The sequence below is a fragment of the Rutidosis leptorrhynchoides genome, chromosome 1, assembly GCF_046630445.1.
Source record: "Rutidosis leptorrhynchoides isolate AG116_Rl617_1_P2 chromosome 1, CSIRO_AGI_Rlap_v1, whole genome shotgun sequence".
NCBI classification, from domain to species: Eukaryota; Viridiplantae; Streptophyta; class Magnoliopsida; order Asterales; family Asteraceae; genus Rutidosis; species Rutidosis leptorrhynchoides.
The window spans coordinates 411,666,083-411,682,336 of record NC_092333.1 but is presented as its reverse complement, the minus strand read 5'-3'; the positions used below and the strand labels follow the sequence as shown (position 1 = coordinate 411,682,336).

Genomic DNA, 16,254 nt, shown 5'->3' with positions numbered 1-16,254 from the left:
TCATATTTGTAAATAGTTTTGTAGGCCACGCAAGTTTAACTATTGGTCTTTGTAGGTAGGGGTGTGCATGGTATTGGAAGAACCAAAGACCGTACCAGACTGAACCGATTTGAACCGAACCGAACTTTTTCAGTCAGGTCCTTGGTCCATAATTTTACGGATTTTCGGTCTTCGGTCCGGCCCGAACCGGATCAAAACCGAAAAAAAAACACCAAAAATACTCGAACCGTACCGTACCAAACCGAACCAATAATATTTGGTCCGGTCCTCGGTCCATGTTTTTGCTTCAAATTAGGATTCGGGACGGAACCGAACCGAACAAGTTTGATCCGGAACCGTACCACGCACAACACAAATTGTAGGTCACTCATATTTGAAAATGATTCATAGGCCATCCAAATTCGTGTGTAGTTACATATATATCAAATCTGACTAAAAATTCTTTATGAAAAACTATTTAAAAAAAAACGCAAATACTCATGTATTTAGTATGAACTAATCGTCATTATAAATAATGTTAAGTAAAAAAAACTTGATTATTTATGTTATTTTTTACATTTTTCTAATGAGAATTTAGCCAGATTTGGTACCGTTAAACGAACACATGAACTTGGATTACATACAAAATCATCTTGGAATATAGGTGACATGTAAACACAAAAAGATAAATTTAGATAGCCTACAAAATCATTTTTAAATTTGGGTGGCATAAAAATTTAAAATGATAAACTTGGGTGACCTCCAGATATATAATCCCTTGTTAAAATGGTATTGTAGCTAAGCAGATGATCACTTTATGAAGCATAGTAATTAAATGATAATCACACCTAAACAGATGAAGCATAACCTTTCAAACAATCTAATCACATCACAATGAAGTCATAACCAAATGTATAGGTAAACACATATATTCAAAAACCATATGCACCCTACAAGCATCAATACCAATTCATAATTGGAAATATATATACTGTTTTCTATGTTTCAATGGGATATTTAGCAAGGAACAATCGATAAAGACTTTTAAGAGTTTAGACAGTGCAAAGAAACCAAGCCAATAATCAACAGTAGACTCAAATGTACAAAGATTGGATCCGGATCATGCGTCAATCTTGAGGAGGGAGTTGAGGGATGTACTATTGAATTTCTGAGCAAAACCTCGGATGACAAGTACAATCACATCTCTTAGGTGTCGCGTTTGAACCATCAAGTCTACTTCATTGTCACTGTCCACAACAATCCTAAGCCGATGTTGGTCATTCCCAAAAATCTCCACCTACAAAAGTTCATGCCATGTAAATATATCATAAATATAATCTCCAATGAAATAGACACAACTAATAATTATCTTTTTAACGAAAATAGTTGGGTTGTAGTAAACGTTGAACGGGATCACATACATGAAATGGAGGAGCGTAGGTCCCACGAAGCTCGGTTGTTGTGAAGGAAGTTTTGGAACCGGGCTTCACAACCTTCACTCTTTTTCGATTAGCTTCCAATACTCTTCTCTCAAGACTACCCGTTCCAAGAACCTTGATTAATAAACGGAAACAGAAGTTAGGATTCTTGTTCAAAAGAACAATTTGACAGCTATTCATCCTTGCAAGTATCATTGATATGCATAGTTGCAGAACTCGGAATTACTCGACAAGTACTCGGTTTTTGCGACTCGGGGAGTACTTGAAAAGTACTCGGTCAAGCTCAGCCAAACTCGGTCAAAACTCGGGATTACTCGGAAAATCGGTCAAAAGTTGGTCAAAATAGGTCAAAGTCAAACTTGGTCAACATCCGAGTACTTGCCGAGTTTCCGAGTACTCCTTAAAAATATCCGACCGAGTACTCCCCGAGTAGCGAATTTTGCAACATTGATAATATGAACAAAAATAAAAAGAAGACACCTTTTTCGAAGATCTGTCCTTATCACATAATGCCTGTTGAAAAAACAAAAATGTTGTTAGTTTGTTAAGTACAAATATACCCTTTCGAAACCAAATGCAAAAGTCATCAATTCAGATTCTAAACTCTATCATGAACATTTGTACCTCAAACTTGACGGAACCAAGATCGAGCTTCTGCTTTACTTCTTTATGAACATCAGGTTCTGTAAACAGATGTAGTGTCAGATAGTTGGAGAACAAGGGGCCATGGTAATTTCAACCCATTTGCATATGATGTGTAAATACATGTAATACTTATTTTTTAATCCTTAACAACTCAAACTTGTAAAAATACAATTTTAGGAAATAGAATTGGTCTAAGGCTTACCAACAGTTATTGGTTCAGTTGAAGCAGAAACCGGATATCCCTCAACACCATCTTCTCTTATAGGAGTATATATAGCAACCAGCCTATAGCCCACATCATCCACATTTGCTTCATACATCCTTCCAGTCTCACCTTCAATTTAAAATAGAAAACAAAAGAACTTTAATACTGAAACACGAATATGTAATTCAAGTCCGTGCTAGGCGATTGAGACCCATAGGCCATAGCTTGAAAAATGGGTCGATTGGGTTAGGTATTTAACCAATTGGGTCCACAAGAAAATTAGATAATGGGCCCCATTTAGACCCATATTCGCCTGACAAATATATATTAGGTCCAATGGGTCCTTAATGGGTCTTAACGAGTCTTAAAAGTTAAAAGGTCCAAAAAATATTACTATGAAGAGATTTTACGAGTTTTCAAAAACTTTGAGAAATGGGTCTCGACCCAACCTGACCCATTTAGACCCGACACATTTGACCCGTCTAAACAATCTAAACCGTTCGAACCATGCCCCGTTTCGACCCAGATCCGTTCAGGTCTCGACCCACCCCGACCCATTTGCCAGGTATGAATTTAACACGTATGATAGAACATACCTGGAATAGAAATTAAATCTGGACTGCCAACCATTGATCTAAGCCACTGGATCTTACTTTTACCTTCCTTTCCTCCACTATAATTACCACGAATCACGTATAAGTTGGTATGATAGCCTCTACCTTCAATTTCCATTTTTTCTATTTTAGGAATTCCTGAAAATAAACGGAAACATGTTATTTATCTGAAACATGTTTTCTCTACCTCGAGAAACGAGACTATTAATAGGAAGTTTACAAGACCTGGAGAAACAAGAGTAGTTTCAACGTATGCTGGTTCGCTACATCTTCCAAATGAATCTGTGACAACGCACTCGCATTTAAAGCGACAACCGATGTCATCGAATCGCAACTTATATGAACAAGAAGATTGTGATTGTATTAGCTCAAAGTCTTTGTCTCCCATTTCAGAAGAAACATACCTGTCATTTAACATATTATTATGATGATGAGTACTAAACCGTAAGTATACAACAAACACAAAAGAAACATAAAGGAAATAGTATAAATAAAAAATATATTATGCTATTAACTACATAAGCGTAAGTATACAACATACCACTGGTATCTGACATGGCTCTTGTACTTTTGCCAGACGTGTTGCTGAGCTGTACTTTTTGGGATAACTTCAATAGCAGTCAGTACTTCTCCCTCAATTGGTTTACCAGTAAGAGCAAGTGTTTCGATTCTTGGAAGCTCTGAAATCCGATATGATGTTCAATTGTAAAATTGAATATAGTATCATATAGTAGTTGAATGCATATACAGATATGTATGTATGTGTGAAACTAATATAATAAGTCCTAATGAAAACTAAAGATAAAATCAGTGTTGCAGAACTCGGAATTACTCGGCGAGAACTCGATTTTTGGAACTCGGGGAGTGCTCAGTGAGTACCCGGTCAAAACTCGTAAAATCGTTCAAAACTCGGAATTACTTGAAGAATAGTCAAAATTGGTCAAAACACAGTCAAAATCAGTCAGAGCCGAACTTTGTCAACATCCGAGTAGTCCCTGAGTTACCGAGTACTCCCTGAGTAGCGATTTTAGTAACCTTGGATAAAACACATATATAATGCTCACAGTTATAATTCAACCAACATGATATCATACCTGGGAGGATCACATCAGTTGGTTCAGACATTTTCAGCTCTCCAACAACTGAATCAGAACGAACTGGCGTATACCTTCAAAAAGATTAAGATATAATTTCTTATATATACTTATAAGATAATTTATTATAGAATTTCCATTATTTGTTTAGTGGGTTATGCATTTTTTTATTATTTGTATACTAATTACCCAAACAACAATCTGCAGTTGTAATCTGAATCTGTAACTTCATATGTTTTAGAGCTAGCACCATCAATCAAAACGGTCGCTCCCTCACTCGTTTCTCTATACCAGCTATAAATGCTGGATCCTTCATAACCACCAAAATATTCTCCATAACCAGAATAACTACTTAACGACAACGCCTTCACGCTAACTTTGGAAACTACTGGAAAACCTACAGCACCATATTAAATAAACATTTTAATTATACCATGGTTAGGTCAACAGATGAAAATAACATCGCTGCAATACGAGCTAACGTAACACGAGCCTACCTGGACTCACTGGATTGTTGCAAACCGACACCAACGGTTCACCAGATTTTCCATCTGCACGAGTCGGGACCCAAAACAACGCTAAATAGGACCCGACATCTACAAGTAATGGAGTGTATGTTCTGCAAAAAGATTACATTAGCCAGCAGACATAAAATAAATTGAACCAGAATCACGTCAACAAAACTTACAACGTTTTCCCGCATATAGTGACGCCCTCACGAGCGTCTGATATATCGATGAGATCTGACGCAGTAAGCAAATAGGAAGCTCTGTACCAAATATACTTACCATCCCCTTCTTGACCACCAAAGTACGATTTTACAGGAACCACAACCGTGTTTTCGCAACAATCAGGAATTTTAAGTTTTACACCCGTAGGATCGGCTGCGGAAAAGATCAATAAATTTTAGATATCAAAAACCTTGGGAACGATATGCACATTCAGTTTGAGATGTAACATGATCCAATAAATATGCCACAAATTAAGGTTATAAATTATCTAAAACGCGTAATCTTCTCACCCGGGGCAATTGGACTCGATACGATGCTCTTTGGGATCCCTTTAACTCCGTCTTCTCGCACAGGTGTATAAACAATCTCTATGCATCCTCCCACATCCTTTAAGGTCAAGTCTAAATGGTCTGCCAAAAAAAAAAAAAAATTAAAAATAAAATAAAACTTGTATAGTTAGTCAACAAGATAGTCAACCGTACTTCTTAAAGCTGCACAAAAATATTGAAACTCACCACTAGCATGTATTTTCTCCTTGAGACCATTATCCTTAACTCGAAACCATTCAAATAAGCAAGCGCCTTTTACCCTGAAAATATAAACGGAGTAAGTTTTTTTTTTCATACAATGAGAATTTAACGTCCATAATAGACAAGTAAATGCAGTTAAAAAACAATTAGACAAGTAAACGATGTTGTACCCTCCACTATAAGATGCAGTGAAGGTCAAAATGCCTCCTTCAACCATTGCGCCATTAAACTCAAGCGATTGGCAAGTTGGTGGCCCTAAAATATAAGAGATTACAAAGTTTGCTTCATTAATTACGAAGAAATCTACAGAAATCATAAAAACCATTTAATCATTTTATACTAAAATGAAGATCTTGTATAATACCAGGAGATATAGGTCCAATCTGTTCAGATAACACAATAGGACCACGGGCCCAATCTTTTCTTACAGGTTCACATGAAACCGATAAAAATAAGCCAATATCATCAACTGAAAGCATGTATGATGATGTTGTAGCCTCTGCAACTTCCATTTGCATACCATCTGAGTTCGTCTGCACGTAAAACTGCCTATTAATCTCCCTTGATACACAATATAATCAAGTATCGTAATATATCTTCAAGGCTTTAATGCTAAAATTACACATATACCCTGAACCAGCGGAAAACAGAGACTCCCTCTTCACCACCCCAGTATTGTTTGTTAACATATAATGTAGTGCCTTCGACTGCCTTTCCAACTACTTTTAGAGACAACAATCTTGGGCTTCCTGATAAGAAATAATTACTACAAAATTAGATTAAAATTTGAGAGATCGAACACGTAAATTCTACACTAACCAGCCGTTATATTACCTGGCTGAACACGCTCTTGACCCATGCAAGTTCTTGACTCCCCAACAATCCCATCATCACGTAACGGAGTACAAGTAAACGAGATAAATTTACCTATGGCATCTTTGGTGACATTATACTGAAGACAGCCCCAAACTTCCGGTATCATGATTCCCGGGTCAGTCTCAACCTACAGATGAGTTTCCGGTAAGCAACACTCAACATGACATCAATTTTTTTTGTCAAAGTCGGTCCGAGTGAGTCAAAGTCAAGGTTGGTCAAAGTTAAGTCAGACTTTTAATACTTTGTATACTTGGATTCATAGGCGTCTTCGGCGCATCTGCAAAGTATGCAACCGAACATGGCCCAAAATTTTCGAGGTGCCAAATTTTTTTTAAAAAAGAAAGCATTTATTAATATAGAGTAGTGAAATACTATCCAAACAAAGAATTCAAATTGTTATTAGCTAGTTTATAGATTATGAGCTTAAAAGATAGTTTATTATTGTTTGGCCTCAACCACCAGATAAACCAATATCAAGTCAGAAAGTCTCATTAACTTTTAAGTGATGGAGCTTGAAGATTTTTCTAAGGGCCCAAATAATAGGGCCCACCTTTACGTCTCGCACAGTGCCTTTAAAAACAATGAGACGGCTCTACTTAGATTTTGTGTCCTATACATATGTTTAAAATAATTACGTTTGAAAATATTATGTTTAACATATTTGTGTGTAATATATAAAAAAATGCTAGACTTACAAAAAGACTACAAACAAACTTGTACAAAATGACATGGCACAATGTGTGAACCAATCATATAATTTCTTTTATGCTCTAACTTACTTCTCTCTTATAATATAATTGGTACACCTAACATTGTAAACTAATTTTGTATAATTTTTGTAATTCTAGCATCCCTCGTAATATATATAACAAAAAGTCAACGTTAGTCAACACATGACTAGTCCCCGACTCGACCAACTAGTCGTTTCAAAGTCCCGATCGACTCGTCCACGTCTTGCGACTTTTCCAACCCTTGTTTTAAAAGATCAAAAAAACCAACGATACCTCATGAAGATACCAATTATAAATACTCTTTCCTTCGTGGCCCCCTATGTACCCATATGATGCTGTCAGTGTTCCACCTTCAACGTAATCACCACTTATCGATAAGAAATTTATATTCGGAGGAAGAGCTGCAAAAATCCAACAAAGATGTTTAAGACGCCATCTGATATATGCTATATAACTGAAAGTTAGATACGTGCAACAAATTTTGGATAAATTTCGATACAACAAACAACATGTATACTTGACTTACTTTCAACAGATCTATCTGATATAACATATGCTGGTTCACCAGTGTCACCGTCCGTGTTCACCGGAGTAAACTTGGCAACAATGTAGCATCCAACAGCTCCTAAAGGTATGCGAAACGCCTAACACAAAACGTGATTTTCAGCTAGTGTTAATAGAACGTATTAAGGATAATTAATCACCCGTGAATAGAACACTAACCTTGGCGAATTTGGACGTTACTGGTTCGAGACCATTTTCTCCATCAAGAATTGAGGAAAACGTTTTAAACCACTGAACTCTACTCAATGATTCTACCGCTCCAGTTACGTTAGCAGTTACTGTAACCTTACTTCCTTCCTTTAAATCGCCGATTATCTTTAGGTGAATTACTTTCGGTGGAGCTGAAATTTTAATCACGGGGGATAGTTTGTTCATTTTACTCGGCTCAAAACCATAAGTAATTTATTCATGTAGAGGGATTATTCGATATGTTTGAATAAGATCATTCGACACTTCATTTAGTAATAACTAATTATATTTTGACAAAAATAAATTAAAATGATATATTATCAATTTTAGTTATAGAATATGTTCGAAAACAAAGAACTGTTGAAAAACTCAGTGATTCTTAACTAGTGTTAGTAGTATAAAATTACCTCGTTTCACAACTGATGACACTGTTGAAGCAGATTTTCCTTCCTGGCCTGCAGAGTCGGTAAAAAAAAAAAATTTAATCACAAATTATAAATATATTAACAGAAGGATTTGATTTAAAAAAAAAACAAAAAAAACCAGTGGTTAGACAATATGTAGTTAGAGTAGCTTATAATTGCTCTGAAATATAAAAATTAAGTAAACTGACCCTCAAAATTTACAGGAAGATATACAAAAGCCAACCGTGAACCAACATCTTCCTTGGTCAAACAATACTCAGTTGTGCCAGTTAGCACCAAATCGAAGTCTCTGTCAAAGCAATATAACAGATAGGAATTTGAAATAGAAAAGCTAATTGTCCAAGAAATTAAAAAAATTATGATAAAATGGTTAAAAAACAACAAAAAAAAAAAGAGTAAAGTAAGAGAAACAAACGGAGTATCTCTATTCTCACGTAACCATTCAAACTTGCTTGGTCCTTCTTTTCCTCCAAAGTACACGCCCACCCCACTAATAGTATTTCCTTCAACAATGTCTCCGATTATTTGCACGTTGTTAACGGACGGAGGAGCTGCAAATACGGAAAACCTTACGTCACTAAATTAAACAAAAACTAATACAAGAAAGAACTTGTATAAGAAAACTATATCTGGCAATTGAGACCCAAACACTCAAATTCGGGTCAAATGGGTCAAGCTTTTGGGTCAGTTGGGTCTTGAAAAAAATTAGGCCTAACAATGTGAATCAAAACTTAAAAAAAGATTCAAATGAGTTTCTCTCCATCCTATTAAGTCCTATACAAAAAATGAAGGAACGGGTCTAATGGGTATAAATACTCAAAGTTCAATAAATAGAAATAGGTCAAATGGGTTTTGTGAATGGGTCAAATGGGTCGAACATAAAAAGTTTCATCCTTAAAAAATTTATGAAAGCATTCATTGTTATATCATTTATATTATGTATATTAATATTTCTCATGTATATATAATAAATAATAATAACTAAAATAATGTAATAATGTAATAAATGTAAAAAAAGCGATGTAACCCATTTGATCCAATTGACCTGTGACCCGTTTTGACCCGTTACCCAAACCAACCCAACCTGACCCATTTTGACCCGTTTAAAAATTGACCCGTTTGACCTATGACCCATTTCAACCCAAAACCATTTTGACCCGTTACCCAAACCGACCCAACCTGGCCCGTTTGCCAGGCATAAAGAAAACTAACATTGATTGCATGTCACACGCATTTCTCTGAATTGTTTACAAATAAAACGTAAAATTACTCACCGGGTTTTATATAATCTGTGATTGCATATTGAGGCTCTCCTTTAGTTCCTTCTTCGGTTACAGGAGTGTACATATACACCAAACACGAATCAACGTCTTCTAGACTCAATTCATATTCCTCATTTTCTGCACCGACGATCACTACTGGACTGCTGTTCCATTTTCTCCTTAACCAACTAGCCATTGAGATATATAAACTGGTGTTAGTAAATGTAACGATACAATTGAAGCCCATGATACATAAGTCAAACGGCGGTCAATGAAAAACGAATCACCTAGAAATGCTTTTTGATGGGGTCGCACCACACCATGCAACCTCTTGATGGCCTGTAATTGTATTTCCTTCCACTAGTTCTCCACGTACTTCAAGCTTCAAGACCTTTGGGCATCTAGTTCCTAGAATATTAGGTTAAATAATATATTTTTTACATACACAATCTTGGTCAAATTTAAGATGCGGGTTCAAACTTTAGTCAACATTTTGAGTAAAGAATATGAGCAAACAACCAACCACAGACCGAGGTTAACAACCCAATATAACAGAACAACAACAACAAAAATAAAAAAAATGATTAAGTACCTGGCGAAACTCGAGAAGAAATAGCAAAAATAGGAGAGTAAACGGTATCTCCGAGTACAGGTGTACACTCCACCTTCAAAAACTTGCCCACATCATCATGTTTTGGCCAGTAAACCTTACCAAACATGGTTCACAACTTTAAATGTTATTGTACTTAGCAAATTACATCATTAAGAAGCAAATCAATCAAAATGATTACCTCACTAGTAGCATCGGTGATTGCGGTAAAGTTCGAAAGAGTCGTGTTTCCAATGAACCATTGATAATTCAGAATTAATTCTGCATCATCATTGTTTATGATACTATCTTTGGTAAAAATGAAGTGGCAGTTACAAGCATCTTCTTCAGATGGTTGATCGATTGAGGCTTCCTTTAACATGTAACCAGCGGGGAATTGGTCTTTCCATTGTTCGACCAGAAAATTAAACGTTGACTCTGTTCAAGTATTAGATGGATCATTATCAGTCTTAGGCTAGTTTCATCGTTAGATAATTATTATAATACATTAGTTAAATAATACATCTATCAAAGAGCATTAAAAATGTTGATTAATCAGAGAACCTAAACGAACGCAGTTTCTCAATTTGGATTCCAAAAGTGTATATAAAGATCGAGGTTGGAAAAGTCGCCAGACGGAGAGGAGTCCGTCAGTAGTCCGGGAGTAGTCGAAGTTGACTTATGGTAATAAATATACTAAACACGTATATATATCACACATATATTTCAAACATAAACATAGTGTACAAAAACTTATTTTAAAGCATATTAAAACTTTGACCGACTCAGCCCAACTTTGACCTGACTTTGTAAGCGTTTTTTAGCGTAACGGGTCGGACTAGTCACCAAACTGACTAGTCGGCTGTAACGGCAGACTTTTGCCACAATGACAAACATGGAATATCTCGTTGATGGAAGTATTAAACAAACCAAATTAAATTATTTTAACTCACCTACGGCTTGTTTCGAGCTTGAAAGCTCCCAACCTTCTGCAATGCAAATTGCTGCGTGTGCAGGATAATGTTTCGAAAGTGTGATTTCTTTAGGAGAAAGATCTAGCAAAATTTATGTTGAGCATGCATGTTAGTGGACAATTGTCAGAAACTTTAGATTGAAAATGAAAAGATATGCCATATAATTATTATGAAAAAAAGTGAAGAGAATTAAAATAGTAAGTGTAATTGGTCCATTTAACATGCCATATCATTTTGCAATCTTTTGATTGTAAACTATTTGTAACTGTAGCATTCCTCTAACGCAAAATTAAATAAAAGATAAATGTTGACGGCAAATATGAAGAACAAATGAAAAACGAGAGATATTATACAATTGTAAATCATGACAATTTTGTAAAAATACGGTATATGCTAAAGGTATTCAGATATGATAACAAATACCTCTATCGTTGAACTTTTTAAGTGTTGGACCAACAAGCAAAATAGAAGCTGCTTCTACATGAGCCATTTCAAGTATAGGATTCTCCTCTAACCGTAAATGCTGCAGAATACAACAATACAGATATATCAAGTAACCTTTAACCATGTTTGCGTTAAGTACATTCTTAATTAGCTTATAATAGTAGCCAAAAAAAAAAATACTCCGTAATAATAATAATAAAACTATAAAAATGAACTTGCCTCGAGTGCTGGTAAAAAAGGAAAACCTTTCAATGTTGATACTTTATTCTTGCTGGCAGCTAATACCTGTAAGGAACTAAAAGGTCAAAGAATAACACGAATAACGCCACATATAAAACAAATAACCAGAGGATGAAATAAACCTGTAATCTTGGCTGACTTGCCATCGAAAGAGACTTCAACTTATTCTGTGCAACCGAGAGGAACTTGAAACAAAAAAAAAAAACAAAAAAAAATAGGCTTTCAATAAAATATTAATAAAGCAGACATCAATATGATGAGGAATAGACAAATGTTTTACCTCCAAACTTGGAAGTACGGGGAGCGTCGTAAGTGATGTAATTTGATTCCCGGCAAGGTATAGTTGCTACACAAGTTTTATAATTTAAATTCTGGTTAAATCAGTTAACTATTTGTGGCCAGATAACAACGTGAAAAAGTTACCTGCAAGGCTTTGCAGGCTTCAAGTGGTTCAAAATCAAGCCCTTTAAAATCATTAAAACTCAAATCAAGAACCTACAAATATACCACAATTCATATACCAAAATTCAGTAGTGAAACATACACAATCGCACTAAGGTTAGATATAAGAAAAAAAAGAATATCTTTTTATAAAGGACTAATAAGCATATTAGCATAATTTGCCTTACCGAAATTTATATAAAGCAAATGCCAAAAAAAAGAAAGAAAAAAAAGAGGGGTGAGAATGTATACAGACCTTCACCCGCTTTAGTATTTCAATGCCGTCTAACGAAGATAATAGGTTGTCTCTGAGATAAACAAACTGTCACAAAAGAATATCACTCATAGGCTTCTTAATAAATACGAAAATCAACAGTTTATTTTGATAGTATAGTACTAAAAACAACAAGCTAGTAACGAACGGAGTATATCGAAATCAAGATTAATAGCTTACCTCTAAATTAGGAGACAAGTTCAACCCATGAGCTTTCAGACTGCGAATTCGGTGACCCCTAAGATCCAATCTCTGATATGAACAAAAAAGTAAGTAAAACTACATTTGGATGTTAAAAATGTTTTGAAAAAAATAAACTTATAAAATCATTTGTAGATGGGGGAGGTGGCAAAACTATACCACGTCATCACCGACTTTGGTCTCAACGTGCGGAAGCATGATTAGACGAGATACTCTGACATCAGCAGTTGTTGCTTTCCTTTGACTTGATGATGTGGACGTTCTTTCTCGGGAAGATGATAAAGATCCCGATTTCGATCCACTAGAAACTGCAGAGGATCGAGCTGTTGAGGAAGTTAGCTTCGAAATTGACTTCCTCAACGTACTGCTTCCCGTGCTGTCTATAGAAGTTGAAGAAACTCTTGATGATGATGTAAGCGATGAAGACGGTTTAACACTACTTCCTACAGTTTTAGGAGTTCGAACAACAGGAGACGTAGTGACTGACTTAGTCTCCGATGAGCTGGCACGAACCGAAGGTTTGCCAGCTGGCGAAGGTAGCGAGCTTCTGCGAGGTTCCGGAAGAGATCGACGCATTGGCTCTTTTGTCGAACTAACACTGCTGATTGTTTTTTTCACCGGGACTTGTTTGTCTTGTACGCTCCCGGTGCTATTTCTTCTTATAGCATTGGAAGTAGTATTGCTTTGATCTAAATTCGGTTTTCTAAGAGTCGGTTTGACTTTGACCGCGTCAGAAACAGTCTTGGATTCTATCTTCTTCAGAGTGGGTGCAGTAGTAGAACTCGAGGCTTTTAACGATGATGAAACAGACGGTTTAGTAACACGTCTTGTTGCTTTGACACTTTCAGCTGAAGACTGTGCCTTTGTATCGGAAGTCGGGACCTTGTCTACCGATCCCTCCCCCTCTTCCATTTCACTCTTAAATTAACAAACCTAGAAGGTTAAATAGAAAATGATAGATCAATTATTATGACAACAAACATTAGTTAATCAGTGCAATGAGAATTAAAAGTGATTTACAACTAACTATGCTAATTTAGTAATTCTCGAGCCAACAGCTGGTAAAAGTAAATATATGCAGGTTTGGTTCCTGCACTCCTAAAGCGACAGCTTGAGAAGAAATGGCAAGTAAAAACTAAAATCCATATAAAGATCACTAATTTCTGAACATAATAGGTAAAAATAAAAATCCATATAATGAAGAAATAAAAGGCTACAAATTATATATGTCACTACAATGAACATAAAAGCAATCTATAAAATAACTGTGCTAATATTGACTAAAAGGTCAGTAAATTGTGGGTTTGATACCCGCATACCTAAGAGAACAATGGGTGTATATATTACAGGCAAAACACAATTCAATTACATGAAGATTAATGGTTCAGAGCGCTAATCACTTCAAAAAAGCATAAGCAACATTCCATGAAGAAAAAAAAGATGCTGATTCTTGACCAAAAAAGGTCAAAGTAAAAGGTGGGTTTAATAATTGAAAAAAAAAAAAAAAAAAAAAAAAGCATTAAAGCATAAACAACATTCCATGAAAGAAAAAAAAAAATATTAATTCTTGACAAAACATTAAAGAAGAATGTGCGTTTGATAATTGCAAACCTAAAAAGAGCAATTTAGTGTATGAATTACATTACAAATAATTACACAATTTATATATATACATAAAGATTAAACCTTTAGAACGTTAATCAATACAACAACATAAATCGCATTCAATTAGAAATTCACCACATTTTTTCATCAAAAAGGTTAAAGAAAACAGAGTGTTTGATACCTCCAACCCAAAAGAGATAGTGGGTGTGTGAATTAGAAGTCAAAACACAATTCAAACACATAAAGATTAGAACTTTAATACAATAATCACTACAAGGAACATATAAAAACATTCAATGAGAAAAATACACTAATTCTTGACCGAAAAAGTTAAAACAAAATAAGGGTTCAATAATTGCAAACCTAAATGGGCATTAAATAATGGAATTACAAGTAAAAATACAGTCTTTATACATAAAAAGTCTTAAATTACCACTAAATTGAACACATACAAAAACCTTTTTGATCAAAAAGGTGTAAGTATGAATAAATGAGAAATGTTGGTAGCTGAGACTAAGAGAGTACCAAGATATCAGTACAGATCTGGTGAAGCAGACCTGGTCAGTGATTACAGTTGAACAAACATTGTACTCAGTATAATTTAGGGCTTTATTTTAATTATTAAATTGTAAATTTGTAAATGAAATTATTATGATTAAAAAAGGGTATTGGATGATGAATATGATTGAGGAAAGTGATAGTGACGGGAGGCTTGAATGGGGGGAAAATAAGCCAAATATTTCCAACATGTTTTGTTTTGGCGCGCGGCATATAATACACACATTTAATTAATTAATTTTAATTATTAATTATTTTGCTGACACAGTAATGTTATTTGTTTATTATGTTGCTGTTATTAGTCAAATGTTTTGGTATAGATAATTGGAGTATAAAGTATCTACTAATATAAAATCAATTTTTCCTTAGGAATTTATTAATTTTATTGGTTGTTAGAAACTTGATATCAATATTATTTATAGAATCATATTACAAAATGATGCTTAGTTTGATAGCATTATTATAATTTATTATTATTATTACACCATGTATAAATGAGGGAAATAATTATGAATTATATATGTAAAATTGTTTTAAGATTATTCTTTTCTTTTAAATGCAAAGAAAATTTATTATTAAAAGGAAACATCAGTACAATAAGAACATGCGAGGTCATACTTTACATTACATATTTACAATAGTTGAGATTAAACAGTAGATTAATGAAGAAGATCGCCAAGAAAAGAACACGAAGCTACGAGCAATAAGAGAAGTCAGTCATGATCATCGAACGAGCAAGAATTTATCAACCATTGGTCTCAATCTAACGAGAGTTTTCTCGAAAGTTTTGAAATCCATTCAAATACTTTAATTTGTATCGTTTAATAAAATACTTAAATTATAAATTACTGTATAATAAAATGTTGATGTTCACTACATTTTATACACAAAGCCAAATTATGTTGAAAATATTTGTAATGATATATTCAAGTAAATAAAATTACAGTAATGAAATAAGTAAATTAAATTACAGTAATAAAATACAAAAGTTATACTACGTATAATATATAATGAATGTTGATATGCATGTATGAAGTTACACATTTTAGTCTACATCATTTTAATTAATTCATCTTTTTAACAAAATAAAATATATATATATATATATATATATATATATATATATATATATATATATATATATATATATATATATATATATATATATATATATATATAGGGGTAGGATCAAGAGGGAAGTAACCAATCGGGAGGAAGCGGTGGGAAGCAAAAACTTTTTTTTTTTCGTTTTTTGAAAAAAACTTTGTTCACGAACATTATAGATGAGATGAAAATATGAACATTTAGTAGAGACACTTTGTGATAAATGTTTTTATTTGGCGGGAAAACGCTCGAAGAAGTAATATATAACAATTATCGTGTTTTTCGAGCGTATGTTGAGGTTTTAGCTATTGGGGTTTAGATATTAGGGTTTAGATATTAGGGTTTATAGGGTTTAGATATTAGAGTTTAGAAATTTAGGGTTTAGGGTTTAAATTTAGGGTTTAGATTTAGGATTTAGATTGAGTTTTTAATACGAACGGTTTAGAGTTTAGGGTTTAGGGTTTAGGGTTTGGTGTTTTGAGTTTATGGAATAAACCCAAAACACCAAACCCTAAACCCTAAACTCTAAATCGGGCTAAA

At 34.3% G+C, this 16,254-nt stretch overlaps 1 protein-coding gene across 1 annotated transcript; it reads right to left on the bottom strand.

The window, feature by feature from the left end:
* Positions 1-861: 861 nt before the first annotated feature.
* LOC139871852 (187-kDa microtubule-associated protein AIR9) lies at positions 862-14,686 on the bottom strand. Its single transcript, XM_071859604.1, has 38 exons — positions 14,578-14,686; positions 12,607-13,380; positions 12,427-12,498; positions 12,229-12,294; positions 11,955-12,026; positions 11,812-11,877; positions 11,654-11,716; positions 11,511-11,576; positions 11,271-11,370; positions 10,827-10,928; positions 10,076-10,311; positions 9,877-9,991; positions 9,572-9,692; positions 9,297-9,472; positions 8,438-8,573; positions 8,211-8,311; positions 8,005-8,052; positions 7,568-7,749; positions 7,371-7,488; positions 7,118-7,245; positions 6,072-6,240; positions 5,868-5,986; positions 5,602-5,770; positions 5,408-5,492; positions 5,223-5,296; positions 4,998-5,117; positions 4,665-4,860; positions 4,474-4,595; positions 4,166-4,373; positions 3,977-4,050; positions 3,424-3,562; positions 3,108-3,286; positions 2,865-3,020; positions 2,266-2,397; positions 2,043-2,101; positions 1,899-1,931; positions 1,401-1,532; positions 862-1,276 (listed from the first exon to the last, which is right to left on the bottom strand). The coding sequence occupies exons 2-38, from the start codon at positions 13,357-13,359 to the stop codon at positions 1,100-1,102; spliced, it is 5,064 nt and encodes a 1,687-aa protein (XP_071715705.1). The 5' UTR covers positions 13,360-13,380; positions 14,578-14,686; the 3' UTR covers positions 862-1,099.
* Between the last annotated feature and the right edge of the window lie 1,568 nt (positions 14,687-16,254).